Genomic DNA, 27,900 nt, shown 5'->3' with positions numbered 1-27,900 from the left:
GGTGGGAAAATTCATGGAAGAGTCTCTAAAACGGAGATGGGTCTGAGTCACCTGGGGGTGGCACTATCTTAGAAGTGACTTCCTGAAGTCCCTGCCATTCCTGGTTCAGAGTATGTTCTCCGCAGAGAGTGTAGTGATTCCATGGAAGGAGAGGGGTTAAGGAGAGCTCACTAACCCCTCCTTCCTTCTGCCAGATGCCTGAGGTTAGGGAGGGTGAGGACATATTAGCCAGTGGAGCAAACACCCGGGGAGGAGGAGCAGAAGGGCAAGAAGTCACAGACAGAAAGAGACGACAGGCAGGATCCACCTCTCACCTCTTCCCAAGCTGCCTGCCAGCGCATCTCCTTGGCTGCCAGTGCAGTGCGTGTCCCCAGGGCGCACAGGTTACTGTGTGGGGCGCGGGGTGCAGGCTCTGGGCACAGGACCGGGCTCCGCAGCTGGTACAGGAGTGAGCATGGCGGGGCAGCGGGTGCTGCTGCTAGCTGGCTTCCTTCTGCCCGGGTTCCTGCTCTCTGAGGCCGCCAAGATCCTAACCCTGTCTTTGGTGGGTGAGTGCGTGGCTGGAGAATCAGACACAGGCTCGTCCCAGACTCTACCTGCGTGAAGGCTCAGGCACATAGCCCTGGGCCAAAGGGTCACTCTGTGGGGTTTTCCAGGCAGCGCTTGGGTCCCAGGCTGCAGGAGGGAGAGGCGGGAGGGGGTTGTTGGGGCATGAGGAGCCCCTGCCTCATGTAGGGGTGAAGAAGATACTTCTGGAGAAAGTAGAATACCCTTTCCTCTCTCTTCCTATTCAGACTAGCTCTCCAAGGCACAGGGATGGGGCGAGAGGTTTGAGATCCCTCCCTGTGCTCGAGACGCAGGGCAGCGTCTTCCCCAGGGTGGTTTGGACATTCAGAGGCTCACCCTAAGCTTCTCAGGGGTGTGCAGCAATTGTCGACAGAGACGGGGTCGGGGCGGGGGGGAGCATTTGCAGGCTCTTGGAGGCCCAGGGAAGAGCTCACGGGGACAGCAGCACGGATTTTCTGAGGCTGCATGGGAGCCAATTGGAGAAGGGAAGGCATTTCAATAACAGTTAGGAGGGTGTTTTCATCCAGAGAAAATCTAGAGAACTGGCCAGGGTTGGGGAGTGGACCCTGGGCGTTCAGGTCTCTCCAGTGCCCACTCCTTTTCACCCGTGGGGCTGGAAGTGTTTGAAGGACTTGAGGGACTGTTAATTTTGCATTTTGTGGCCTCAGTTTTATCTCCTTTACTTTTGCACCAAAGGGACTAGCAGATGAAAAGGAAAATCATACCAGGATGAAGGGTCATCCTAGGATGGAGCTTCCCCAACATTGTATTTCAACTCACAGGGGGCTCTTTTAGGTCACTTGACTGTATAGGTCACTGGGAATTGGGGGATCTTAGAGCTGGAAGGACGCTGAATCGTCTCATTTAGCCCCACAGTGTTTTCCTGAACAAGAAACTTAAGGGTCGGGCACCTTTGCCAGAGCACGCTGGACCTCCTTAAAGGCACACAGCAGGAATTTACTCCGCTCTCTCAGCCCAGGAGCAGCCTTTTCACAGCTTCCAATCTCATGCACTTTTAGTGGGTAGTTTTAAAAATCACTCTTTAAGAAACCCTGTAACTGCATTTGAATTCCTTTTTTATTCATTTAGTTTTCTTTCTGATTGTTAGTAGCAGTGACACAAAAGCACTCCCTCGCTTCTTGTTAGTACATGTCCTCTGGACTCTGTGAGGTGGGGAGGAAGATGTGGTTTGGAGGCACTGAAGCCCTGCCTCTGTTCCAGAATGCACTGTGCTCACCAAGACCTTTAGGAATGGCTGCCTGTGCAGGTGCAGGAAGCCTTCTCTCCAGAATCCATTTCCTGCATGGGTTAAAGGTAGAGTCAGAGCAGGGAGTCTGAGGGGGTAGGGTTCATGTTTTATGTAATTTGTGTTACCTCAGGGCAACACAAGTATAGCTATTAAAAACTAGAGTATAAGAAACTAGATGCACACTATTGCTGTAGTTCTTTTTTAAACTTTTTTATTACTGTGGTTTCACATCCATGTGAGCTGACCCAATCATCATGGGACCTTCATCTTCCAAACAACCCCCAGTTCCCAGCTTGGGCAAATTCTATTCCTTCCCGTGTGGTCTGGCTTTGACTATTGCTGAGACTCATAGATTCCATAAAAATGGCCCCTGGTAGCATATGGTTTTAGATACAACTTGATGTGATAGAAACTGTACCTCCCCAGGGGGTCATACTCTGTTTCCTTGGGATCCCAGGATATTTCTAGGATGGGTGGTGTCTCAGTCTCTCATGCATACAGGATCCTGCAGTTCCACTGGAAGGGTCCACAATTATTCTGAATGCCTTAATTTGATATTCAGCAAAATGCAGACCCCAACTGAGAAGCCTCCTGCCAAATATATTTGAATCTGAAGAATTTTGGCTCTAAGTGGTGTCTCTCTCTCCTTTGCTCCAGTGGCTCTTTCCTGGACTGATGTTAAGTTCCCATGTTTTGGCCCTCACATTAGCCTAAACTTCCAGAGAGAAGGATTCCAGAAATGCTCTGATTAATTTTCCGCTAGGAGTCCTTCACACTCATATATAGCACTGTGCCAAACTTTGCATCAGTACAGTTATTTCTGTAGGGCACCAAGTGTCCATAAGGCCTGGCTAGAATCAGCATGTGCTTAGAATCAGGAACTCCTTAAAGCCTAAGCACAGAGAGGCTCATCACACTGATGTTTGGTCACTTTTGTGACCAGAGTCACACAAAAGAATCAGAGGGAGGTTTGCCAAGGTCAAGGGTTTGGGCAAGTAGGCTCAGGGTGAGTGGCTGTGCCTTACCCAGATGGAGATGGGCAGCGTGACTGATGAAGCTGATCTTCCTCTACTCACCGTCATCTTTCTGTTCTCTATCTCTCATGTCTTGGCTCTATCACCCCATCAACTTCAGGCACTCTATTCTCATGATTACAAAGATGCAGTTGTGAATTGTTCCTAGGTGGGAGCCATCATCTGCTGCTGGACCGGGTGTCTCAGATTCTTCAAGATCATGGTCATAATGTCACCATGCTTCACCAGAGAGGGAATTCATTCATATCAGGTATCTTTTCCCACTAATCCTTGATTCCTTCTGCTCTATGCAAAGTGTAGAGTGAAGCAACAATGCCTTTTGCATAAATGGGCTCAAAAAAGTGTTTTTAAAATCTAATTGGACCCAAACAATGAAAAGTGTGTGTGTGTGTGTGTGTGTGTGTGTGTGTGTGTGTGTCGCGCGCGCGCGCGTGCATTTAAGTAAGGTGTTGTAAAACTTGCTGGCTATGTCTACCAGCACTCCACACTCTGTAGTCTCATATTTTCCTCCCTTACCTTCATCCCAACCAACAGTCCACATATTATTACAGGTTATTTTGGTAAATGGCACTTCATAACATAGCTTGAAAATATGTGAACAGAAGTGTTCATCCATATATAAGATTTCTAATAGGAAAGGATCATTCTTTTTTTTTTTTTATATCAGAGATTACTTTTCTTCCTATGATAACTGAAATTTAAGAAAGGTCTCTCAGGAAGCCCCTTATTTAGGCAGGTGAGATCAGATCCCATAATTGAGATGATTTTGTTTTCTTGAAAAATCAATGACTGCCCATGAGTTTGTGGATAATGATGTTGGATGTTCTTAACTGAATCATCGAATCCAATGAATGTTAGTCAAAATGAGCAAGGAAATCTTATCAACTCTTCTCTGTTGACAGACAAGACATCAGCAACCCAGAGAACTGAAATGAATTGCCCAAGGTCATATGGCAGGCTAATAATAGTGTTGGGTGGCTTTAGGACTTTAAGCTCTGGATTGCTCTATCTGTAGTTTTCTCAGGCTTTGATTTAAAAAAGATTCAATTTTAATCAGCATCTTTGAGGAATAAAATTCTGAGAAATTATAAAATTTTGAAGGTGATCAGCCTTTGTTGTTGTTTAGATTTTATTAAAAACAAATTTTTTTTACTGTGAAAATTTCTTCTAAGATATTTATTGTGGTAAAATATGCACAGCATAAAATTAATCACCAAACATTTTGTTTTGGACAGTTTAGTGACTTTAAGTACATTCACATTGTTGTGCAACCATCACTCTAGAACATTTTCATCATCTCAGACAGGAATGGTAACCACTACTCTTGGTTACCACTACTCTACTCTACTTCTCAAAATATTTGACTATTCTAGATACCTCATTTAAGTAGAAATATACAATATCTGTCTCTTTGTGTTTGTCTCATTTCACTTTACATCATGTCTTTAAGACTCATGTTGTTGTACGGATCACAATCTCTTTTCTTTTTAAGGCTGAATAATGTTCCATTAAAGTGCATATACTTTATTTTGTTAATCCGGCCATCTGTCGATGGTCATTTGTGTTATTTCCACCTTTTGGATATTGTGGATAATGTTGCTTTGAAAACTGATGTATAAATATCTATTTGAGTCCCTACTTAAGATCATTTTAATCATTTTCTAAATTAGGTTCTGGATTTGTCACTGAACATTATTTATATACGTATCTCTTTGTATCTGCCTTGATGACAGACATGATTAAATAGCTGTAGTGTAGTAATTTTCAATGTAGCTTCTTGATTTTGGAAATTGTAATTAAATTTAATAAAAGTTATAAATGTAATTAAGTTAAATTAAAATTTTAGATTGATTGAAAACTGTTTTGGCAGTTGCCATGCATTTTGAGAATCTAACATTTACTATGTAACTAGCACTGGGATAGATGTTTTCACATTAATACCATCATTTAATATGAAGCCTGATCTTGATCCAAAGTAAAGGTTTAACAGAGTGTTTGGAAAGCAAGTGTGGGGATGACCTTTTTGGAGGAAACGTTCTTAGAATTTCTTCAAATTTAACCATCCAGAGGTGCTTCTTGGTCTGTGTGTAGACTAGTCTGTCTTCCAACCTTAGGAAACAACACACCCACTGTTATTTGTGCCTGTGACGTGGTATTGGTGGAGGACTGTGGGGAATCCTCTTGTTTAGTGGCCTTCAGGTCACAATAACTGTCTTTGCTTTAAGGGTTTATTTTCTTTCTTTTTTTAATTTAAATTTTAGTTAGTTAAAATACAGTACAGTATTGGTTTCAGAGGTAGAATTCAGTGATTTATCACTTACATACAACACCCAGTGCTCATCACACAAGTGCTCTTCTTAGTATATATCACCCATCTCCCCATCTCTCACCCATCTCCCTCCATCAACCCTCAGTTTATTCTCTATCATTAAGAGTGCCTTGTGGTTTGTTTCTTCTCTTCTCTTCCCCTACTGTTCCAAAATGATGGTTTGTTTTGTTTCTTAAATGCCACATATGAATGAAACCATATCGTATTTGTCTTTCTCCGACTGACCTATTTCACTTAGCATAATACACTCTAGCTCCATCCACGTCATTGCAAATGGCAAGATTTCATTCTTTTTGATGGCCGAGTAGTAATCCATTGTGTGTATGTGTGTATACCATATATATATATATATATATATATATATATATATATATATATCTCACATCTTCTTTATCCATTCCTCAGACGATAGACATGTGGACTCCTCCATAGTTTGGCAATTGTTGATAATGCTGCCTTAAACATCAGGTGCATGTATGCCTTCGTATCAGTATTTTTGTATCCTTTGGGTAAATACCTCATAGTGCAATTGCTGGATCATAGAGTAGTTCTATTTTTAGTTTTTTGAGGATCCTCCATACTGTTCTCTAAAGTGGCTGCACCAGTTTGCATTCCCACTGGCATTGCAGTGCTTTCTCCACATCCTCACCAACAGCTCTTGTTTCCTGTGTTGTTAATTTTAGCCATTGTGACAGGTGTGAGGTGATTATCTCATCGTGCTTTTGACTTGTATTTCTCTGATGATGAGTGATGTTAAGCATCTTTTCATGTGTCTGTCAGTCTTCTGGATGTCTTCTTTGGAAAAGTGTCTATTCATGTCTTCTGCCCAATTCTTAACTGAATTATTTGGTTTTTGGGTGTTGAGTTTGTTAAGTTCTTTATAGATTTTGGATACTAAACCTTTATCAGATATGTTGTTTGCAAATATCTGCTCCCATTCTGTAGGTTACCTTTTAGTTTTGTTGATTATTTCCTTCACTGTGCAGAAGCTTTTTATCTTGATGAAATCCCAGTAGTTCATTGTTGCTTTTGTTTACCTTGCCTTCAGCGATATGTCTAGTAAGAAGTTGCTCCAGTTAAGGTCAAAGAGGTTGCTGCCTGTGTTCTCTAGGATTTTGATGGTTTCCTGTCTCACATTTAGGTGTTTCATCCATTTTGAATTTATTTTTGTGTATGAAGTAAGAAAGTGGTCCATTTCATTCTTCTGCATGTCTCCATTCAGTTTTCCCAGCATCATTTGTTGAAGAGACTGTCTTTTTTCCATTGTCTCTTTTCCTGTTTTCTTGAAGATGACTTGGCTATATAGTGGTGGGTCCATTTCTGGGTTTTCTGTACTGTTCCACTGATCTTTGTGTCTATTTTTGTGCCACTGCCATACCCTCTTGATGTCTACAGCATTGTGAGATACCTTGAAATACAGAATCTTGATGCCTCCAGTTTTTTCTTTTTCAGGATTGCTTTGTCTATTTGGTGTCTTTTGTGGTTCCATAAAAAGTTTAGGATTATTTGATCCTGCTCTGCAAAGAATGCTGGTAGTATTTTGATAGGGATTGCATCAAATGTATAGATTGCTTTGGGGAGCATAGATGTTTTAACAATGTTTTTTCTTCCAATCCTTGAGCATGGAATGCTTGAGCATGGAATGAACTATGAATTGATGATGTGACAGATTGAAACTAGTTGGAATGTTGGGGTGGTGTGAATGTAATTTTTATGTGATATGTACATAAGGGTTTGAGGTCCAGAGAGTAGAATATGGTAGTAGAAGATGATGCCCCCACCCAAAGATATGCTCTATTCTTTTGAATGTTATGACTGATGAAAGCTCACATACATAATAGGGTATGAAACTTTTATTACTCAAATAGTAGGGCATGTTTTTTTGGAAGAGTAGGACAGGCTCCTAAGAAAATCTGAAATATGGCTTTCTAGAGGCTGGAGGGATGACTAGTTTGAGTTTTTATTGTGAGTAGAGAGTTGGGATGTGTTGAGGGTTCCCCCTCATTGGCCTTCCTTGCATGGTTTGAAACTCCCACTAGGGTCAAGAGAGGGAACATGCTGACTCTCTTACTAGTTTGCCCAGGTGAAGAAGCATAAAAGAGGGCATGGGAGATAGGGCTTGAAAACTGTCAGCAGTCAAACATCAAAAGTGGACTCAGACTTTTTATTACACATGGGTATATGGGAGAAACCATGTTGGTAAGTAGAGGTACAGCGGTCTAGTATTTTATAGAAGCTTTTTAGTACTTTTTACTGAATCAAAAAACTATTTGGATTTATCACTCTAAATAATGAAAATGAGTTTTTCTAAAACAGAAGGAGCAGAGGCTCTGGAATCAAACAGACCTGTACTGAAATACAAAGACTGTACTTCCTATGTGTGCAACCTTGACAAATTGTCTTAACTTCAATTCACTTTGTTTTCTGACCTGTAAAATAGGACAAATAGGTATGCCTTATGGAGGCTTTAAATGGAAGCTTCTATAACTTTAAATTGAAAAGCACTCCTCAATCAGTGTAAGATTCTCCATAGATGTTAATCATTTTATAAGATTAAATGAATGAGAATGCAACCAAACCATACAAAAATATATCAAAAGGCAAACATTCTATAAATATAGAATTATTTAAGCAAACACATGATGATATTATCATGCTAATGTTAATCCATGGTTTGTGGCATATTTCACATTTTTAACCCATGGGTGTTTTCTAGATTTTAAAGAGAAGGAGATATCATACCAAGTTATCCCTTGGCTTCCACCTGAAGACTATAACAAAAGATTGAAGAATAATTTTGATTTTTTTATCGAAGAAGCTTTGGGTGGCAGGTAATTGTTATGTCTTTGAACCAAAGAGTCACTATTTTAGCAATACAAATGAATGGATGGATGCCTGGATGCTTGGCCTGTAGACGTAAGACAGGGATGGACGGATGGGTGGATGGATGAAGGAATAGACGATGAGTGGATGGTTAGGGAAACAAGTATTTACACCAATTCATCCAGTGCAGTCACTCGAGATTCTTCTTTGCTCTGTACTGTGCCTCTTCCATGAATGGATTTCTGTAGCAAGTAGAGGTTGATCTTTCTGGGACTTCCTTTCAACACCTCTCTTACAATCGTTGTTTATAACCTCCCCACCACAAAAGCACAGGTACCTCAGCCTCTCACTGTTGATAGGGAAATGAGAGCCACTTACTTTTCCTCCTTTTCTTCACACATATTCTAGTATTGGAGGGAAGAATTATGAACACTGGTTTTGTAGTAGTTGAACATCTGGCTATGTAAAGTCCTTTTATTTATTTTTTTTATTTTTGGCCATGTAAGGTCCTTTTAAAAATGCAGTGAACCTCGTGCAAAATAAGACATGAGTCCTTTGTTTCATCTGAATGGAAAGGAGCACATAACTGCTTAATCTTAGACATTAATGTGGAAAGACAAACTTCCGTTCCTAACTTAATTATAGTGGCCTTGCCTTCTTTCTACCTGAAAATTCTACTTACTAGTGTAGGTCTTGCTTACATTTGACTTTTCTCATAAAGTCTTTTTTCCTCCCTCAACTGGGAGACCACAGTCCTTCCTGTCTAGAACTGATCTAATCTATTCATTTGACACTTAGTCTATATAATCTTGTGCTGTTAGTTATATTAAATATAGGCTTTGTCTCTTCTCCCTTCATTTAATATTTTTGTAAACAGGCATGGGTAACCATGGATTCTTAAACATTGTTTTCTATTTATTAGCTTAATTTTAAGCATGCTTAAGTGAAATAAGCCATACAGAGAAAGACAAATACCATATGGTTTCACTCTTATGTGGATCCTGAGAAACTTAACAGAAACCCATGGGGGAGGGGAAGGAAAAAAAAAAAAGAGGTTAGAGTGGGAGAGAGCCAAAGCATAAGAGACTCTTAAAAACTGAGAACAAACTGAGGGTTGATGGGGGGTGGGAGGGAGGGGAGGGTGGGTGATGGGTATTGAGGAGGGCACCTTTTGGGATGAGCACTGGGTGTTGTATGGAAACCAATTTGACAATAAACTTCATATATTGAAAATAAAATAAAATAAAATAAAATAAAATGTTAGTTGGTATGTGGAAAAAAAATTTAAGCATGCTTAATGAGCTATATATGGAAATTTTTACAGCACTATTGTAGTATCTACAATATCTGGTTATCATTCCTTTGCTATGTGAAATCTTCAAAAAATGCATAGCAGAGAAGGATTTTAGACAGTCACTTCCACTGTATAACTTGAAGTTAATTCTTTATTTTTCTTATAATTTATTTTTATTAACAACTTTCATTTCTTAACAACATTCTTACATATATTTTTAAAAATTGTGAAGATGGTACAGAGAATTCCCATAAGTCGGTATATTATTAACATTCTACTTTAGTGTGGTATACTTGTTACAGTTTTTTTTTTAAAGGATTTTTTAAATTTTATTTTTTAATGTTTATTTTTGAGAGAGAGAGAGAGAGAGAGAGAGAGAGAGAGAGAGAGCATGAGCAGGGGAGGGGCAGAGAGAGGGAGACACAGAATCTGAAACAGGCTCCAGGCTCCGAGCTGTCAACACAAAGCCTGACACGGGGCTTGAACTCATGAGCTGCGAGATTATGACCTGAGCTGAAGTTGGACACTCAACCGACTGAGCCACCCAGGTGCCCCTTGTTATAGTTTTTGAACCAATGCTGATACATTATTTTATTTTATTTCATTTATTTATTTATTTTTAAATTTTATTTTTTATTTTTTAAAATTTACATCCAAATTAGTTAGCATATAGTGCAACAATGATTTCCAGAGTAGATTCCTTAGTGCCCCTTAACCATTTAGCCCATCCCCCCTCCCACAGCCCCTCTAGCAATCCTCAGTTTGTTCTCCATATTTATGAATCTCTTCTGTTTTGTCCCCCTCCTTGTTTTTATATTATTTTTACTTCTCTTCTCTTATGTTCATCTGTTTTGTCTCTTAAAGTCCTCATGTGAGTGAAGTCATATATTTGTCTTTCTCTGACTAATTTCGCTTAGCATAATACCCTCTAGTTCCATCCACGTATTTGCAAATGGCAAGATTTCATTCTTTTTGATTGCCAAGTAATTCTCCATTGTATATATATATATATATACCACATCTTCTTTATCCATTCATCCATCAATGGCCTTTTGGGCTCTTTCCATACTTTGGCTATTGTTGATAGTGCTGTTATAAACATGGGGGTGCATGTGTCCCTTTGAAACAGCATACCTGTATCCCTTGGATAAATACCCAGTAGTGCAATTGCTGGGTCATAGGGTAGTTCTATTTTTAGTTTTTTGAGGGACCTCCATACTGTTTTCCAGAGTGGCTACACCAGCTTGCATTCCCAACTTGAAGTTCATTCTAAATGTCAGGCCAAGTTCTGTATATAGCTAATAAGTTCTCTGCCTCTGGGTCTTCTCTATCTGGGGTACAATGGGTACAGTACAATTACAGGGATGCCAGGGTGTTGATTCTCTTGGTCCTCCATGCAGTCAGGAGGCCCCTGATATCTTGAACTCTTGCACCTGTTAACTCTGATACCTTAAAGTACAGTGGACATCCTTACCTATTTCTCTGTGGATTGTATAAACAGGAAGGAAACAGTCATATTCTATATAGGCAGTGATGGGAAAGCATTGCAAGGAGATAGGCCCCTGGAATATTCTCATAGGCAAAGTCTTAATTATATGTTCATATTCTTTGTCATTATCTTCTCTGGACACTTCAACCTACATTGAAATAGAGAAGCTAATAATATGTTTATTTACCAGGACTTACTTTTCCTTTCCTTTCCTTTCCTTTCCTTTCCTTTCCTTTCCTTTCCTTTCCTCTCCTTTCCTCTCGTCTCCTCTCCTCTTGTCTCCTCTCCTCTGCTTTCCTCTCCTTCTCCCCTCTTCTCCCCTCTTCTCCCCTCTTCTCCCCTCTTCTCCCCTCTTCTCCCCTCTTCTCCCCTCTTCTCCCCTCCCCTCCCCTCCCCTCCCCTCCCCTCCCCTCTTCTCTTCTCTTCTCTTCTCTTCTCTTCTCTTCTCTCTCTTCTCTCTCTTCTTTCATTGCTTGGTGGTGGTCACAGAAATGTGGAATTCCCATTTTGGCTGAGTTTTGACTCTAAAATTATAAAATAGTCCCTTGGGTGAGGTGATCTGTCACATTCAGAACATACAGTGATTTTTAAAAATGGCCTGTATAGTTAATATTTATGGAACTGTGTCATCAAGTTATGTCCACGGTTTGGCTAAGTAAATAAGAAAATCACTCATAAAAAGTCAGTATGTAAAAGAAAGTTAATAGGAAGTTATAGACTTTATCAAATAAAAGGAGATTTGTGAGGTGTGCTATGGTGAGAGAAGGTTCCCAGAGCAGAAGGTCCATTGGTGGTGATTTGTTCCTGGTTAACACAATTTAATTGTGCCCGTGGATTTCAAGATACCAGAACTCAAGGAACATTTTTTTTAAGAAACCGGCATAAAAAGTACTTGGGATGTGGATAAAGGAGGGAAGAGGAGGGGAGGAAGGGAACCCTCTCAAGAGCAGAACATCTGCTTAGAGTGCCTGAGATGATGGTACTAATGGGCAGTGGTGGAATAGGTGGGCTGCTGCTAGGTGTGGTCTTGCTTATCTGGGATATTTATTTGTAGCCCAAGATTCTTTTATGTATTGTGGAATTAACACATCTAATGAATGTTTACCGTTTTTCTCTTTCTTATAGATACACATTTGGAAAATTCTTAAAATTAATGGAACAAGTAGGGCTTCAGTGCAGCCATTTTCTAAGGAGAAGTGATATCATGGATTCCTTAAAGAATGAGAACTTTGACCTAGTGATAGTTGAAAATTTTGACTACTGTCCTTTCCTGGTTGCTGAAAAGCTTAGAAAACCATTTGTGTCCATTCTCTCTTCCTCATTTGGTGCTATGGATTTTGGACTACCAAACCCTCTGTCTTATGTGCCAGTATTGCATTCTTTGCTAACAGACCACATGGACTTCTGGGGCCGAGTGAAGAATTTTCTGATGTTCTTTGATTTCACCATGAAGCAAAGACAAATCCAGTCTGCATATGACAATACCATCAAGGAACATTTCCCGGAAGGCTCTAGGCCAGTTTTGTCTCATCTTCTGAAGAAAGCAGAGCTGTGGTTTGTTAACTCTGACTTTGCCCTTGAATTTGCTAGGCCCCTGCTTCCCAACACTGTGTATGTTGGAGGTTTAATGGCCAGACCTGTAACACCAGTACCACAAGTAAGTGAAACTGTACCTCCCCATGTGGGCTTCATGCAGAGGTCTTCAGCACAGAGTTGGTGACTGCCCTGCCAGTGGAATCCTGGGAAGGAAGTAGGGTGAGGCAAGTAAGGCGCCTAGGACATGCTTTTTAAGGGCGTACTCATTTTTAGCACCATGCAATGATAGCGTTAGGACTTGCACAACCCTGAGATTGAGGGCCTCCTTAAATGGTACACTGAGTGTCCTCTTTAGTCCTGGCCTTGGTAGGCTAAGCTCTTTATTTTAGTTTAATTTTACTATGTCTACATACAGCATGGGGCTTGAACTCAGCACCCTGAGGTCAAGAAGAGCATGCTCTTCCAAATGAGCCAGCCAGGCACCCTGGCATAAGCCTTTTAAGAAGTTGATATTTTCATGTGCGTTTTGTATGATCATGTGTATAGTAGCTACGTGGCAAGAATCCATTAAATGGGAGAATTGTTAAAAGAGATGAGTTATTCTCAATGAAATGCACAACACTATGAGTGTGTAACCAAGGTAGGACTGGGTGGTAAGAACTGCAGACATCATCTCCAGCATCCTCAGCCCATCTTCTGATTTGATTGATCTGGGGTTAGGCCTGGGCGTTGTAAATTGTGAAAACTGCTAGGTTGGTTTGAATCCATAAACTCAGACTACTGCAATAGAAGGGTTTTTTTTTAATGCTTATTTATAAGAGAGAGAGAGAGAGAGTGAGAGAGAGAGAGAAAATGATCATGATCAGGGTAGGGGTAGGAATCCCAAGCAGGGTCTACACTGTGAGCACACACCCCAAAGCGGGGCTCGAACTCAAGAACCATGAGATCATGACCTGAGCCAAAATCAAGAGTCAGACGCTTAAGCAACTGCACCACCCGGATGCTCTTCTGCCATAAAAGTTTTTATTTATTCTTTTTTTTTTTTTTACTTATTTATTTTTCTGCAATAGAAGTTATTAAGTGGAAGGGAGCTGAGTTGGCTTCCTTTTGCCTATCAGCACTGTGTTGCCATTTTATGCAATTTATCTTATATAATAATATCTTGCCACCTGGAAGGAAGTATGATGATCTCCATTTTTATAACAGAGAAGACAGAAACTTAGGTGGTGTGTAAGTGACTTTCCCACTACCATTCACTGCAGAGCTGGGGAAAGCCCTGATGTGACCTGGGTCTTCCAGGTACCCAAGTGTCTATGCTTCCTCTACTGACCTTGTACTCAGTGAGCAGGGAGAGTTGGGGAATGATCCATGGACTAGATGGGCTTTGAGTTGGTGGTAGGGTTTTTTAGGGATGGAGCTAGGGAGGAAGGTGTTCCAGCTGGAGAGAACAAGTAGCTCAAAGTGTTAAAGTAAAAGTAAGATAGGCATGACTCTGGGTTCCCTTGGTGACTCTAGCTAGACTGGATCAGAATTCTCAGTTGTGTAAATATAGCCAGGCCAGATTGCAGGAGACTTTACTTGATAGGAGGGTGGGTCTTGGTTATAGGGTAGGGGGAGGGAGTTGTTAAGCAAGAGCATAATGGGAGTAAGGGTTATAGTGTCTGTGAGATAGCAGAAGCTTTTTTCAAAAATGTTTCTCTATATTTTCCAGTTTTTAGATAATGGACTTACGTGGCTTTTGTAATTAAAAAGAATGACAAAGCTGTTGTCAAAGTGGTCCTTTGACAAGTGCAATAATGATTTCAGGAGTAGATTCCTTAAGCCCGTTATACATATATCCCATCCCCCCCTCCCATGACCCCTCCAGCAACCCTCAGTTTGTTCTCTATTTAAGAGTCTCTTGGGGCGCCTGGGTGGCTCAGTCGGTTGAGCGTCTGACTTTGGCTCAGGTCACGATCTCATGATTCGTGAGTTCGAGCCCCATGTCGGGCTCTGTGCTGACAGCGCGGAGCCTGGAGCCTGCTTCAGATTCTGTCTCCCTCTCTCTCTGCCCCTCCCCCACTCCCCCTCTGTCTCTGTTTCTGTTTCAAAAATAAATAAACCTTAAAAAAATATTAAAAAAAAAAGAGTCTCTTATGTTTTGTCCCCCTCCCTGTTTTTATATTATTTTTGCTTCCCTTCCCTTATGTGTTCTGTTTTATATCTTAAAGTCCTCATATGAGTGAAGTCATATGATATTTGTCTTTCTCTAATTTCGCTTAGCATAATACCCTCTAGTTCCATCCACATAGTTGCAAACGGCAGGATTTCATTCTTTTTGATTGCCAAGCAATACTCCATTGTATATATATACCACATCTTGTTTATCCATCCATCCATCAATGGACATTTGGGCTCTTTCTGTACTTTGGCTGTTGTTGATAGTGCTGCTATAAACATGGGGGTGCATGTGTCCCTTCAAAACAGCACACCTGTATCCCGTGGATAAATGCCTAGTAGTGCAATTGCTGGGTTGTAGGGTAGTTCTATTTTTAGTTTTTTGAGGGACCTCCATACTGTTTTCCAGAGTGGCTGCACCAGTTTGCATTCCCACCAAGAGGGCAAAAGAGATCCTCTTTCTCTGCATCCTTGCCAACATCAGTTGTTGCCTGAGTTGTTCGTGTTAGCCATTCTGACAGGTGTGAGGTGGTATCTCATTGTGGTTTTGATTTGTATTTCCCTGATGATGAGTGATGTTGAGCATTTTTTCACATGTCGGTTGGCCATCTGGATGTCTTCTTTGGAGAAGTGTCTATTCATGTCTTTTGCCCATTTCTTCACTGGATTATTTGTTTTTTGGGGTGTGGAGTTTGATAAGTTCTCTATAGATTTTGGATACTAACCCTTTATCTGATATGTCATTTACAAGTATCTTCTCCCATTCTGTCGGTTGCCTTTTACTTTTGGTGATTGTTTCCTTCACTGGGCAGAAACTTTTTATTTTGATGAGTCCCAATGGCTCATTTTTGCTTTTGTTTCCCTTGCCTCCGGAGTAGTGTTGAGTAAGAAATTGCTGCGGCTGAGGTCAAAGAAGTTTTTGCCTGCTTTCTCCTCGAGGGTTTTGATGGCTTCCTGTCTTTCATGCATTTTGAGTTTATTTTTGTGTATGGTTTAAGAAAGTGGTCCAGGTTCATTTTTCTGCATGTCGCTGTCCAGTTTTCACAGCACCATTTGCTGAAGAGACTGTTTTTATTCCATTGGATATTCTTTCCTGCTTTGTCAAAGATTAATTGGCCATATGTTTGTGGGTCCATTTCTGGGTTCTCTATTCTGTTCCATTGATCTGTGTGTCTGTTTTTGTGCCATGCCATTCTGTCTTGATGGTTACAGCTTTGTAATACATCTTGAAGTCTATGATTGTGATGGCTGATGCTCCTTTTAAGGAAGAGACAATGAGATTCTGATGCACATCCCAGTTGAATAACACAGGCTGAGACAAACTCTTCATTTTCAACATTAATCCTAGTTCTAAATAAAGTGGACTAGAAATGCTGGAGATGGAAATACTCAAGTGTACAGTCTAGGCTCTGGTATCAAGGGGTTACTCGTGTATTGAGGAGACAATGCATACAGTATTAGTTTTATGATTGCTGTATGAATTACAATGTCAATGAATGTGTCAGGAATTCAGAGAAGAGGGAAATAAGTTAGCAGATGAGAAAAGAATGCCCAAGACAAAGAAAAAGACAGAGACAGAGAGAGAGATAATGACAAAACAGATGAGAGAAGCAAAGGGAGGCACTGAGATTATAGAAAAATGGTAGGATGGATGGATGGATGGATGGATGGATGGATGGATGGCTATATATATATATAGAGAGAGAGAGAGATCTGCAGATATATATATATATATATATATATATATATATATATATATATATATATCTTGCTTAGCATTATTGTCTAGAGAGTTCGCTGGGTGTTGAGTCTTAGCTGCGTTCTGGCCCAGGGCAAGGAATTACTATGCAAGGCAAGACTCGGAATTCTGTATGTTAGTACATGCACCTTGTATGCATTGCAAGCAAAATATCTTTATAATGGCTCCAACAGACCTTGAAATTCTCTTGGTATATTCTTCTGCCCTTCCTGCTTGCCCTGGCTTTCTCAAGCTTTTCATTCTGAAAATATTCATTCTGAAATATTGTGCTCTCTTTCTTATTTGAAACAGCTCACCCACGCATCCGTCTTTTTGTTACCCATGGTGGAATGAATAGCATCATGGAGGCCATCCAACATGGCGTGCCCATGGTGGGGATTCCCCTCTTTGGAGACCAGACAGAAAACCTGGTCCGAGTAGAAGCCAAAAAGTTTGGTGTCTCTATCCCATTAAAGCAGATAAAGGAAGAGACCTTGGCTGTGAAGATGAAACAAGTCATAGAAGACAAGAGGTATGGAACTCTCTGGGCTTGTGGTCACTTAGGCTGAATGAAGACATCAAACACAAAGAGCACCATGTGGCTCTTTTTGCAATAAAAGCTGAAACTTCCAAGACATGGAATAATATGTGTGTGATGCTAACAGCTGACCTGTTTTCCCTGAGAGCAAGACTAGACAATTTAGGTTGGATGTTGAGAACAATTTGCACCTTAGGGTTTTAAGCACCCTGTCCTACTTACATAGGACCTCTGAGAGGTCTTATGTTTATGGACTGCTTATAGTAGAATTCCAAGTGAGGCAGGAGGTTGACTTTGTGTCCACCAGTATACTACACCGTTTCCTGTCTCAGGCCCTTTGTCAGTGCTGCCTCCTAAAACATCCTTCCTTCTCCTCTCCTGTCTTGAAGGACTGACTTCTTCATGGCAGTCAGGCTCATCTCCAATGTCCTCTCCTCAGAGAGGTGGTCTTTGTCTGACAGTCCTAAATGCACTCCTCTCTCACCCTCTTCAGTCATAATTCATTTTTCCTTAACAGTTCTCAGGATCAGTAACTACCCCATTTCTTTCTGTTTCAATTTATTTTGTGTCCCCCACACTAGAAAGTAAAGAGGAAGCTCCTCTGTAGGGCCAAGTGTGTCTCTTGTTTTCCCCTGTGCTCCCAGGGCTTAGCACAGGGCCTGCCACAAAGTAAGTTGGGATGAATTTCTGTTAAGTGAGTCAGCAAAAGGGCCCATGATGTCTTCGGTAAATTCTCATCCAGCACAATGATCTCATGTGAAGAGGAATATTTATTCTGTCTTCCTTATAACCAAGAAGGCCTGAATGACTTAAAGTCTCAAGGGCACAAAGTGACTGAGACCTCAATACTTATAATTACCTGCATAAAGGCGACCCATAGGAGTTTTTGTTAGATGAGTGAAAACAACCACAGGGTTTGTGATCTTTTTTTTTAAGTTTACTTATTTGTGTTGAAATAGAGAGCACAAGTGAGGTAAGGGCAGAGAGGGAGAACCCAAGGAGTCTCCACATTGTCAGCACAGAGCCCTATGTGGGCTCAAACTCAGTAACAATGAGGTTATAAGCTGAACTGAAATCAAGAGTCAGATGCTTAACTGACTGGGCCACCCAAGTGCCCCTATATCTTGTGATTCTTAGCCCTAGAAAAGTTTTTATTCTCCAGAGTTCAGATAATCTCAGACATTTCATTATATTTGGCATCTCTTATGTAGCAAATGCTCACTTTTTGAGAAGTAAGGTTTTGTTTTTTAAAGTTTATTTATTTTGAGAGAGCGGGAGCCAAGCAGGCTCCCAGGGGGCAGTGTAGAGACCTATGTGGGACCACTGACGAGCCTCTGAAGAATGAGTTTGTAAATTTCATTGGCTATTCAAATACCTATATCCCTAATGGCTGTAATCTGCTGCTCTTGTGATGGATCATTTGGGCTGGAATGGTCCCTACACACTGTGCATCAGGGCTGGGTATATAATTTGCAGGGCCCAAAGTAAATGGAAATGTGTGATCCCTTGTTATAAAGATTAACAATTTTAAGACAGTGACAGGAGAGAATAAAGCAAGGGTACGACGTGTCTAAATGTGGGGTCCTGTGCATATGTGTAGACTGCAGCCTATGGAACCAGCGCTGGCCAAAATGGTGCTCTGATGGGACAGGAAAGTGCTGGCCTTGTCTTGGACTCCAGTCCTCGGAGTCACATATGCCACCTAAACCAGTCAGTGGCACAAAGTAGCTGCTTATTATGCATATAAGTTTATATATATATACATGTATAAAATAATATATCTATACTTTGTGATAAGCCTCCTTGGGTGGAGACTAGCCCTGCTAGTTATTATTTTTTTTTATAGTTTAGCACATTTAGCATAGAGCATGGTCTTTGCATGGAGGCACCAGTTTGAACTTTTCAGTGGAACCAGCTAGACTGTGGCAAGGCCAGGCCAGGCCAACAACTTTTCCTTGAAACTGAGTCTTCTGTGTGTGGAGGGAAGAGTGTGTGTGATACAAGGTCTCTAAGACTTCTGAGACCACCTGAGTAACACCCCACCTCTGTGTCTGCCAACAGGTATAAGTCAGCAGCGGTGGCCGCCAGCATCATCAGGCGCTCCCACCCCCTGACCCCTGCCCAGAGGCTGGTGGGCTGGATCAATCACATCCTCCAGACAGGGGGTGCAGCCCACCTCAAGGCCCATGCCCTGCAGCAGCCGTGGCATGAGCAGTACCTGCTGGACATCTTCTTGCTCCTGCTGGTGGTCACCCTGGGCACCCTGTGGCTCTGCGGGAAGCTGCTGGGCATGGTGGCCAGGTGGCTGTGTGGGGCCAGGAAGCTGAAGAAGGCCTGATGGGGGTGCAGCCTTGATGGGTGTTTGGGGAGCCACTGGTTCTAGAAGGCTTTCCCCAGCACAGGGCAGCCCTGGTGTCTTCCCCATATTGGCACCTGAGGGTGGCACACAAATTGCTCTTCACTGTTTGCTGCCTCTGTTTAAAAGTTCTTGTGAAACACTCTTGGGCATCTTTTTTTAAAAAAAAAATTGTGGTAATATGTACAGCACATAAAATTGACCATTTTAGCCATTAAGTATAGAGTTTAGTGGCATTAGGCATTCTTGTTGTGGTGTAAACATTACTATCATCCAGTTCCAGAACGTTTCATCTTCCTTAACTCAGACTGCACTGATGAAATAATAACTGCCATACCACCCACATCCCAACCCCTGAAGCTCTTGGCAACCTCTGTTCTACTTTCTGTGTCTGTGAATTTGATCTTGGCTTCTTGACTTGCCTCTCGTCAATCAAGTCCTCACTCAGACCCACACCTTCAGCAGACAGCCGCGCCTTCCACTGCACTCTGCACTCCCTGTTTCCAGACACAGCACCCTGCTTACTTCCTCCTGTTGTTCCCTGGAAAGGAGGTATGCGCAAAACTACCTTCAAAGAGCGAAGAAGCCATGAAACTGAAGAAAAAGCCCAACAAGCCCAGCTTGATGACAAATGGTTTATTAAGGGGACATATGGACAGAAGCTTGTCCATCTCGTGGGATACCACAAGATGAGTCGATGTCCACAACCCCACCCCCTAACAGACCTGCTTTTATGGCCCTAAAGGCTGGTGAGCACTTGCTGGGGGGCTACCCAGGAGGAATCATATCCAGAGCAGATCCAGGAAGCTTTGCCTGGAGGGTTTACTCACAGGTGTAGTTAAACAAAAGAGAAGAATGGGGGTGGGGGAAGGGCTGTATTTAAGAGGCTTTAGGTCACAAAGCAGTCATCATGGTGGAATTTCTCAAGATGGCCTTAGTCTGGTTCATATACTCACTCTCTCAGAAACTTCTCAGTCTCTTTCCCTCTTTCTGTTCTTTCATTTTTCATGATGACATAAGATCTTGGCCAGTTCTTCCATTTTGGGTTTTCCTCTTGCATCTTCTTCTCACCTCACCTCCAAGCTCAGGAAGCCTGGCCTCTGTTCTGCAGTTAGGCAGGGGTGACTCTCCCAGGACTCCACCTGTGTGGTCTCTGTCCCAAGTCAGTCCTGGGAGTGCACCTCCTTTGCTGGTCAGACCTGGAGGCTGTCTTTGGCCACAGCTGATGCTATGGTTTTCACTTCCCACAATTTCCTTCTCAAGTTTCCCACTCTTAAAAATGTAGTCACAGAGGAGTGCCTGTGTGGGTCAATTGGTTAAGCATCCAACTTCAGCTCAGGTCATGATCATGTGGTTCATAAATTCGAGCCCCTTGATGGGCTCTGTGCTGACAGCTCAGAGCCTGGAACCTGCTTCAGATTCTGTGTCTCCCTCTCTCCCTGCCCCTTCCCCACTCACAGTCTGTCTCTATCTCTGTCTCAAAAATAAATAAACATTTAAAAAATGTAAAAAATGTAATCAACAATACCTCTAGTACAGAACCCGGACCTCCCTGTGAAGTTCTGAGGCATCAGGCCCAGTGACTATGGCAGTTCTGAGGACTTTGTTGATTTAAAAAAAAAAAATCATTGAAAAGGTAAGAAATATAAAAGATGATAAAATGAATGAGTAAAATTTGATGAGGAACAGAATATGTATACAGTTTCAAAATGTCTCCTTGCATCTCATTTCCTAATTATAGGGTAAAAAATACCAATGTTACAATCAAGATCTTGGTGAACACCACCTTAAATAAGCGATAGAGTTATCTCTAATGATAGGACCATCTGACATCATGTGTTTCTCAGTGTGATTCACTGAGATGGAATCAACACCACCTTAGTAGTAGTCCAACCAAATCCCCTAGTAACCTAGAGTATAGTGACAAAACATCAGACAAACCCTACTTGCCATCCAACACACGAAATAAGTAGCTTCTATTCTTTAAGATGTCAATGACAAGAAAGACAAAGAAGAGCTGAGAAACAAATCCTTACTAAGGGAGATGATATACACATGATAACTAAATGCAATGTGTGATACTGGATTGATTGATCCTGTACCAGTAAGTTCATTTCACAACATGGGATATTATTGGGACAATTGGAGGGAATGCAGTAAGGTTTGTAGATAAAGTAGTGTGATTGCATTAATTTAAAATTGTTGTCTTCCTGATGAGGGGCCAAGATGGCAGAACAGCATGGCAGGTTTTTTTTGTGTCTTTCATCCCTGAAATACAGGCAGATCAACACTAAACCATCCAGAACACCTAGAAAACTGATTTGAGGATTAACACAACAATATGCACAACCTGAACCATAGGACTCAGCAGGTATGTGAAACAGAGAGGTTAACTGGGGGAGAGAGAACCCATGGAGGGCAGGGAGCTGTTTTTGCTTGCATAGAGAGAATGGAGACGGGGGGAAGAGTATGGGAAAGCATCCCCCCCTCCCGAAAGCAACTGGAGGGAGAAGAAAAATTACGGACTGATCAAAAAAAGGGAGCAAGGAGAAAGAAGAGAGTTTAAATTCCATCAAGAATCTATAAATAACAAGAGCATAGAATCTGAAATTCTGCAGTCTGATACCTGGCGGTGCTCTGTTGGGAAGGATGAATCCCCAGAAAGTGAGGTCCAAAGGGTCTGTGGGCCACATGGGTAGAGGCAATTCCCCTGCTGAGAAGACTTTTGGTAGAGGCTGTGAGGCCACTTCACAGGCAAAAGTCCCATGGACCATGTAGAACAATTACATTTGATGGTGCTGGAACAAGGACATTAGGGGGAAGCCGGCATCTGAAGCGTGTTGTCATTTTCCATAATCCCTGAAATGCTGCTTCTACGGGATCACATGAACTTTTCGGGAGGTGGGCTGGCACCCAGCGCAGTCTCTGGGCATTGGCAGCAGCACAGTGTTGCGAACGTTCCTGGAGGTGGGCAAGCACCTGGCCGTTGGTCAGTGAGACTCTCCCCCAGAAGGTCTGAGCACCTCATAGCCACAGTCCTTCAGAAGTGAGGGGTTGGGAAACACAGCCACATGTGAGGTAAAACTCAGGAGGGAGGTGCTGCCTGGCAACCTGATGGCTTGGTCATGGACAACGTAAAAGTGGGGAGTGGATGTAGCCAGAGACAAAGGGTTGCGTGATTGCTGATCGTGGAGAACAGAATTCCAATACTAGAGACCGGGTAGCTGGGTGATGCCATTTTCACCCCTCCCACGCATGTGCATACACAACTACAAGCACCACAATAATCCACCCCAGTAAGCTAAGCAGCACCATCTAGTGGATGATGGAGCCATTACACTAAGCCCTGCCAAACTGGGTCAACCTCGCTCTTCATGAACATCACAAGTCTCTCCACCTAATTAGTTTGCAGACTGTAGAGTGTGTCATAGTTTGACTTCTAGGGGAAAACGATGTAATTTCAATCATATTTCAGTTTGTTTGCTGGTCAACCTATTCAATTTTTTTCTGTTTCTTTTCTTATTCTGGAATATAGAAAGAAAAAATTTATTTTTATTTTCATTTTTTATTAAAAATATTTCTTTAATTTTTCCACTACATTTTTTACTTTTTTGTAAATTTTTCAAGTTCTATTTTACTTCAGTCATTTCACTTTATTCAATTTCATTGTATTCATGTTTTCAAATTTTCAAATATTTTCCTTTTTTTTCTTTTCTTATATTTCCCTTTTTTCCTTTAATCTATCAAGCTCCTTTCAACAACCACACCAAAACACACCTTGGATCTAACATCATTTTGATTTTTTTGTGTTGTTTTTAATTTTTTAATTTTTATTTTTTTCCCTTATTAATTCCTTTTCTTCCTTCAAAATGATGATATGAAGGAATTCACCCCAAAAGAAAGAACAGGAAGAAATGACAGTCAGGGACTTAATCAAAACAGATACAAGCAAGATGTCTGAACCAGAATTTAGAAACACAATAATAAGAATACTAGCTGGGGTTGAAAATAGATTAGAATTTCTTTCTGTGGAGATAAAAGAAGTAAAAGCTAGTGAAATAAATTGAAATTAAAAAAATGCTATAACTGTGCTGCAATCTTGAATGAATGCCACAGCGGCAAGGATGGATGAGGCAGAACAGAGAATCAGCGATATAGAGGACCAACTTATGGAGAATAATGAAGCAGAAAAAAAGAGGGAGACTAATGCAAAAGAGCACGATTTAAGAATTAGAGAAATCAGTGACTCAATAGAAAGGAACAACATCAGAATCATAGGGGTTCCAGTAGAGGAAGAGAGAGAAAAAGGGGTAGAGGGGTTATGTGAGCAAATCATAGCGGAAAACTTTCCTAACCTAGGGAAAGACACAGACATCAAAATCCAGGAAGCACAGAGGACCCCCATTAGATTCAACAAAAACTGACCATCAACAAGGCATATCATAGTGAAATTCACAAAATACTCAGGCAAGGAAAGAATGATGAAAGCAGCAAGAAAAAAAAGTCCTTAACCTATCTATGTTTGCAGCAGATCTATCCACAGAAACTTGGCAGTCCAGAAAGGAATGGCAGGATATATTCAATGTGCTGAATCCGGAAAATATGCAGCCAAGAATTCTTTATCCAACAAGGCTGTCATTCAAAACAGGAGAGATGAAAAGTTTCCCAGACAAACAAAAATTAAAGAAGTTTGTGATCACTAAACAAGCCCTGCAACAAATTTTAAGGGGGACTCTCCAAAGGGAAAAAAGAAAACAAAGAATAAAAAACAAAAAACAAAAAGCAACAAAGACTAGAAAGGACCAAGAATACCACCAGAAATTCCAACTCTACAGGAAACATAATGGCAATGAATTCATATCTTTCAGTACTCACTCTAAATGTCAATGGACTACATGCTCCAATCAAAAGACATAGAGTAACAGAATGGTTAAGAAAACAAGATCTATCTATATGCTGTTTACAAGAGACCCACTTTAGACCTAAAGACACTTTCAGATTGAAAGTAAGGGGATGGAGAACCATCTATCATGCTAATGGTCAACCAAAGAAAGCTGGAGTAGCCATACTGATACCAGACAATCTAGACTTTGAAATAAAGACTGTAACATGAGGTGAAGAAGGGCATTATATCATAATTAAGGGGTTTATCCACCAAGAAGACCTAAAATTGTAAACATTTATGCTCCAAATGTGGAACACCCAAATATATAAATCAATTAATCACAAATATAAAGAAACTCATTGATAATAATACCATAATAGTAGGAGACTTAAACACCCCACTTACAACAATGGACAGATCATCTAAACAGAAAATTAACAAGGAAACAATGACTTTGAATGACACATTGGGCCAGATGGACTTAACAGATGTATTTAGAACATTTCATCCTAAAGCAGTGGACTACACATTCTTCTGAAGTACACATGGAACATTCTCCAGAATGATCACATACTGGGACACAAATCAGCCTTTAACAAGTACAAAAAGATTGAGATCATACCGTGCATATTTTCAGACCACAATGCTATTAAACTCGAAATCAGCCACAAGAAAAAATGTGGAAAGATAACAAATACTTGGAGACTAAAGACCATCCTACTAAAGAATGAATGGACTAACCAAGAAATTAAAGAGGAAATTAAAAAGTACATGAAAGCCAATAAAAATGATAACACCGCAGCCCCAAACCTCTGGGACCCAGAAAAGGTGGTCTTAAGAGGGAAGTATATAGCAATCCAGGCCTTTCTAAAGAAGGAAGAAAGGTCTCAGATACACAACCCAAACTTACACCATAAAGAGCTGGAAAAAAAACAGCAAATAAAACCCAAACCAGCAGAAGACAGGAAATAATAAAGATTAGAGTAGAGCAGAAATCAATGTTATCAAAAGCAAAACACACAAACAAACAAAAAAACACAAAAAAACAAAAACAAAAACAAAAAACACAAAAAAGCAGTAGAACAGATCAGTGAAACCAGAAGCTGGTTCTTTGAAAGAATTAACAAAATTGATAAACCAATAGCCAGTTTGATCAAAAAGAAAAAGGAAAGGACCCAAATAAATAAAATCACGAATGAAAGAGATCACAACCAACATAGCAGAAATACTAACAAAATAAGAGAATATTATAAGCAATTATACGCCAAGAAAATGGGCAACCTGGAAGAAATGTACAAATTCCTAGAAACATAGAAACTACCAAAACTGAAACAGGAAGGAATAGAAAATTTGAACAGACCCATAACCAGTAAATAAATTGAATTAGTAATCATAAATCTCCCGAAAAAACAAGAGTCCAGGGCCAGATGGCTTTCCAGGGGAATTCTACCAAACATTTAAAGAAGAGTTAACACCTATTCTCTTGAAGCTGTTCCAAAAAATAGAAATGGAAGGAAAACTTCCAAACTCTTTCTATGAAGCCAGCATTACCTTGATTCCAGAAGCAAACAAAAACTCCACTAAAAGGAGAAGTATAGATAAATTTCCCTGATGAATATGGATGCAAAAATCCTCAACAAGACACTAACCAACTGGATCCAACAATACATTAAAGAATTATTCACTACGAGCAAGTGGGATTTATACCTGGGATGCAGGGCTGGTTCAATATCTGCAAAACAATCAATGTGATATATCACATAAGTAAAAGAAAGGACAAGAACCACATGATCCTCTCAATAGATGCAGAGAAAGCATTTGACAATATACAGCATCCTTTCTTGATAAAAACCCTCAAGAAAGTAAGGATAGAAGGATAATACCTCGAGATCATAAAAGCCATATATGAAAGGCCCAACACTAATATAATCCTCAATGGGAAAAAACAGAGCTTTCAATTTCCTAAGGTCAGGAACAAGACAGGGATATCCACTCTTGCCACTGTTATTCAACATATTATTGGTGGTCTTAGTATCAGCAATCACACAACACAAGGGAATAAAAGGCATCCAAAAGGCAGGAGGAAGTCAAACTTTCACTCTTCACAGATGACATGATACTCTATATGGAAAACCCAAAAGATTCCACCAAACAAACTGCTAGAACTGATCTATGAATTCAGCAAAGTCACAGGATATAAAATCAATGCACAGAAATTGGTTGCATTCTTATACACCAATAATGCAACAGAAAGAGAAATCAAGGAATTAATCCCATTTACAATTGCACCAAAACTCATAAAATACCTCAGGATAAATCTAACCAAACAGGTGAAAAATATATACACTGAAACTACAGAAAGCTTATGAAAGAAATTGAAGAAGACACAGAAAAAAATTGGAAAAGATTCCATGCTCCTGAATAGGAAGAACAAATATTGTTAAAATGTCAATACTACCCAAAGTAATCTACATATTCAATTCAATCCCTATCAAAATAACACGAGCATTCTTCACAGAGCTAGAACAAACAATCCTAAATTTTGTATGGAACCAGAAAAGACCCTGAACAGTCAAAGTATTCTTGAAAAGGAAAACCAAAGCTGTAGGCATTATAATTCCGGACTTCAAGGTGTATTACAGATCTGTAATCATCAAGACAGTATGGCACTGGCACAAAAATAGGCACTCAGATCAATGGAACAGAATAGAGAACCCAGAAATGGACCCACAAACATACGGCCAATTAATCTTTGACAAAGCAGGAAAGAATATCCAATGGAATAAAAACAGTCTCTTCAGCAAATGGTGCTGTGAAAACTGGACAGCGACATGCAGAAAAATGAACCTGGACCACTTTCTTAAACCATACACAAAAATAAACTCAAAATGCATGAAAGACAGGAAGCCATCAAAACCCTCGAGGAGAAAGCAGGCAAAAACTTCTTTGACCTCAGCCGCAGCAATTTCTTACTCAACACTACTCCGGAGGCAAGGGAAACAAAAGCAAAAATGAGCCATTGGGACTCATCAAAATAAAAAGTTTCTGCCCAGTGAAGGAAACAATCACCAAAAGTAAAAGGCAACCGACAGAATGGGAGAAGATACTTGTAAATGACATATCAGATAAAGGGTTAGTATCCAAAATCTATAGAGAACTTATCAAACTCCACACCCCAAAAAACAAATAATCCAGTGAAGAAATGGGCAAAAGACATGAATAGACACTTCTCCAAAGAAGACATCCAGATGGCCAACCGACATGTGAAAAAATGCTCAACCTCACTCATCATCAGGGAAATACAAGTCAAAACCACACTGAGCTACCACCTTATACCTGTCAGAATGGCTAACATGAACAACTCAGGCAACAACTGATGTTGGCACAGATGCAGAGAAAGAGGATCTCTTTTGCCCTCTTGGTGGGAATGCAAACTGGTGCAGCCACTCTGGAAAACAGTATGAAGGGTCCTCAAAAAATTTAAAATAGAACTACCCTACGACCCAGCAATTGCACTACTAAGTATTTATCCAGGAGATACAGGTATGCTGTTTCAGAGGGACACTAGCATCCCATGTTTATAGCAGTGCTGTCAACAATAGCCAAAGTATGGAAAGAGCCCAAATGTCCATTGATGGATGGATGGATAAACAAGATGTGGTATATATATACAATGGAGTATTGCTTGGCAATCAAAAAGAATGAAATCCTGCCATTTGCAACTACGTGGATGGAACTAGAGGGTATTAATGCTAAGCGAAATTAGAGAAAGACAAATATCATATGACTTCACTCATATGAGGACTTTAAGATACAAAACAGATGAACATAAGGGAAGGGAAGCAAAAACAATATAAAAACAGGAAGGGGGACAAAACATAAGAGACTCTTAAATATAGAGAACA

General features: G+C 40.7%; 1 protein-coding gene across 1 annotated transcript; it reads left to right on the top strand.

Moving 5' to 3' along the window:
• The first annotated feature begins 249 nt into the window (after positions 1–249).
• On the top strand, positions 250–22,582 carry LOC132675908 (UDP-glucuronosyltransferase 3A2-like). The gene is made up of 6 exons (XM_078451107.1): positions 250–548; positions 2,999–3,100; positions 7,896–8,010; positions 11,911–12,497; positions 16,499–16,748; positions 18,816–22,582. Exons 1-6 carry the CDS (start codon positions 455–457, stop codon positions 19,090–19,092), a joined length of 1,425 nt encoding a protein of 474 aa, XP_078307233.1. The 5' UTR covers positions 250–454; the 3' UTR covers positions 19,093–22,582.
• Positions 22,583–27,900: the final 5,318 nt, after the last annotated feature.

Source organism: Panthera onca, chromosome A1 (assembly GCF_046562875.1).
Source record: "Panthera onca isolate mPanOnc1 chromosome A1, mPanOnc1 haplotype 2, whole genome shotgun sequence".
NCBI classification, from domain to species: Eukaryota; Metazoa; Chordata; class Mammalia; order Carnivora; family Felidae; genus Panthera; species Panthera onca.
The sequence above is the reverse complement of the archived record's forward strand: the minus strand, read 5'-3'. Positions and strand labels throughout refer to the sequence as shown.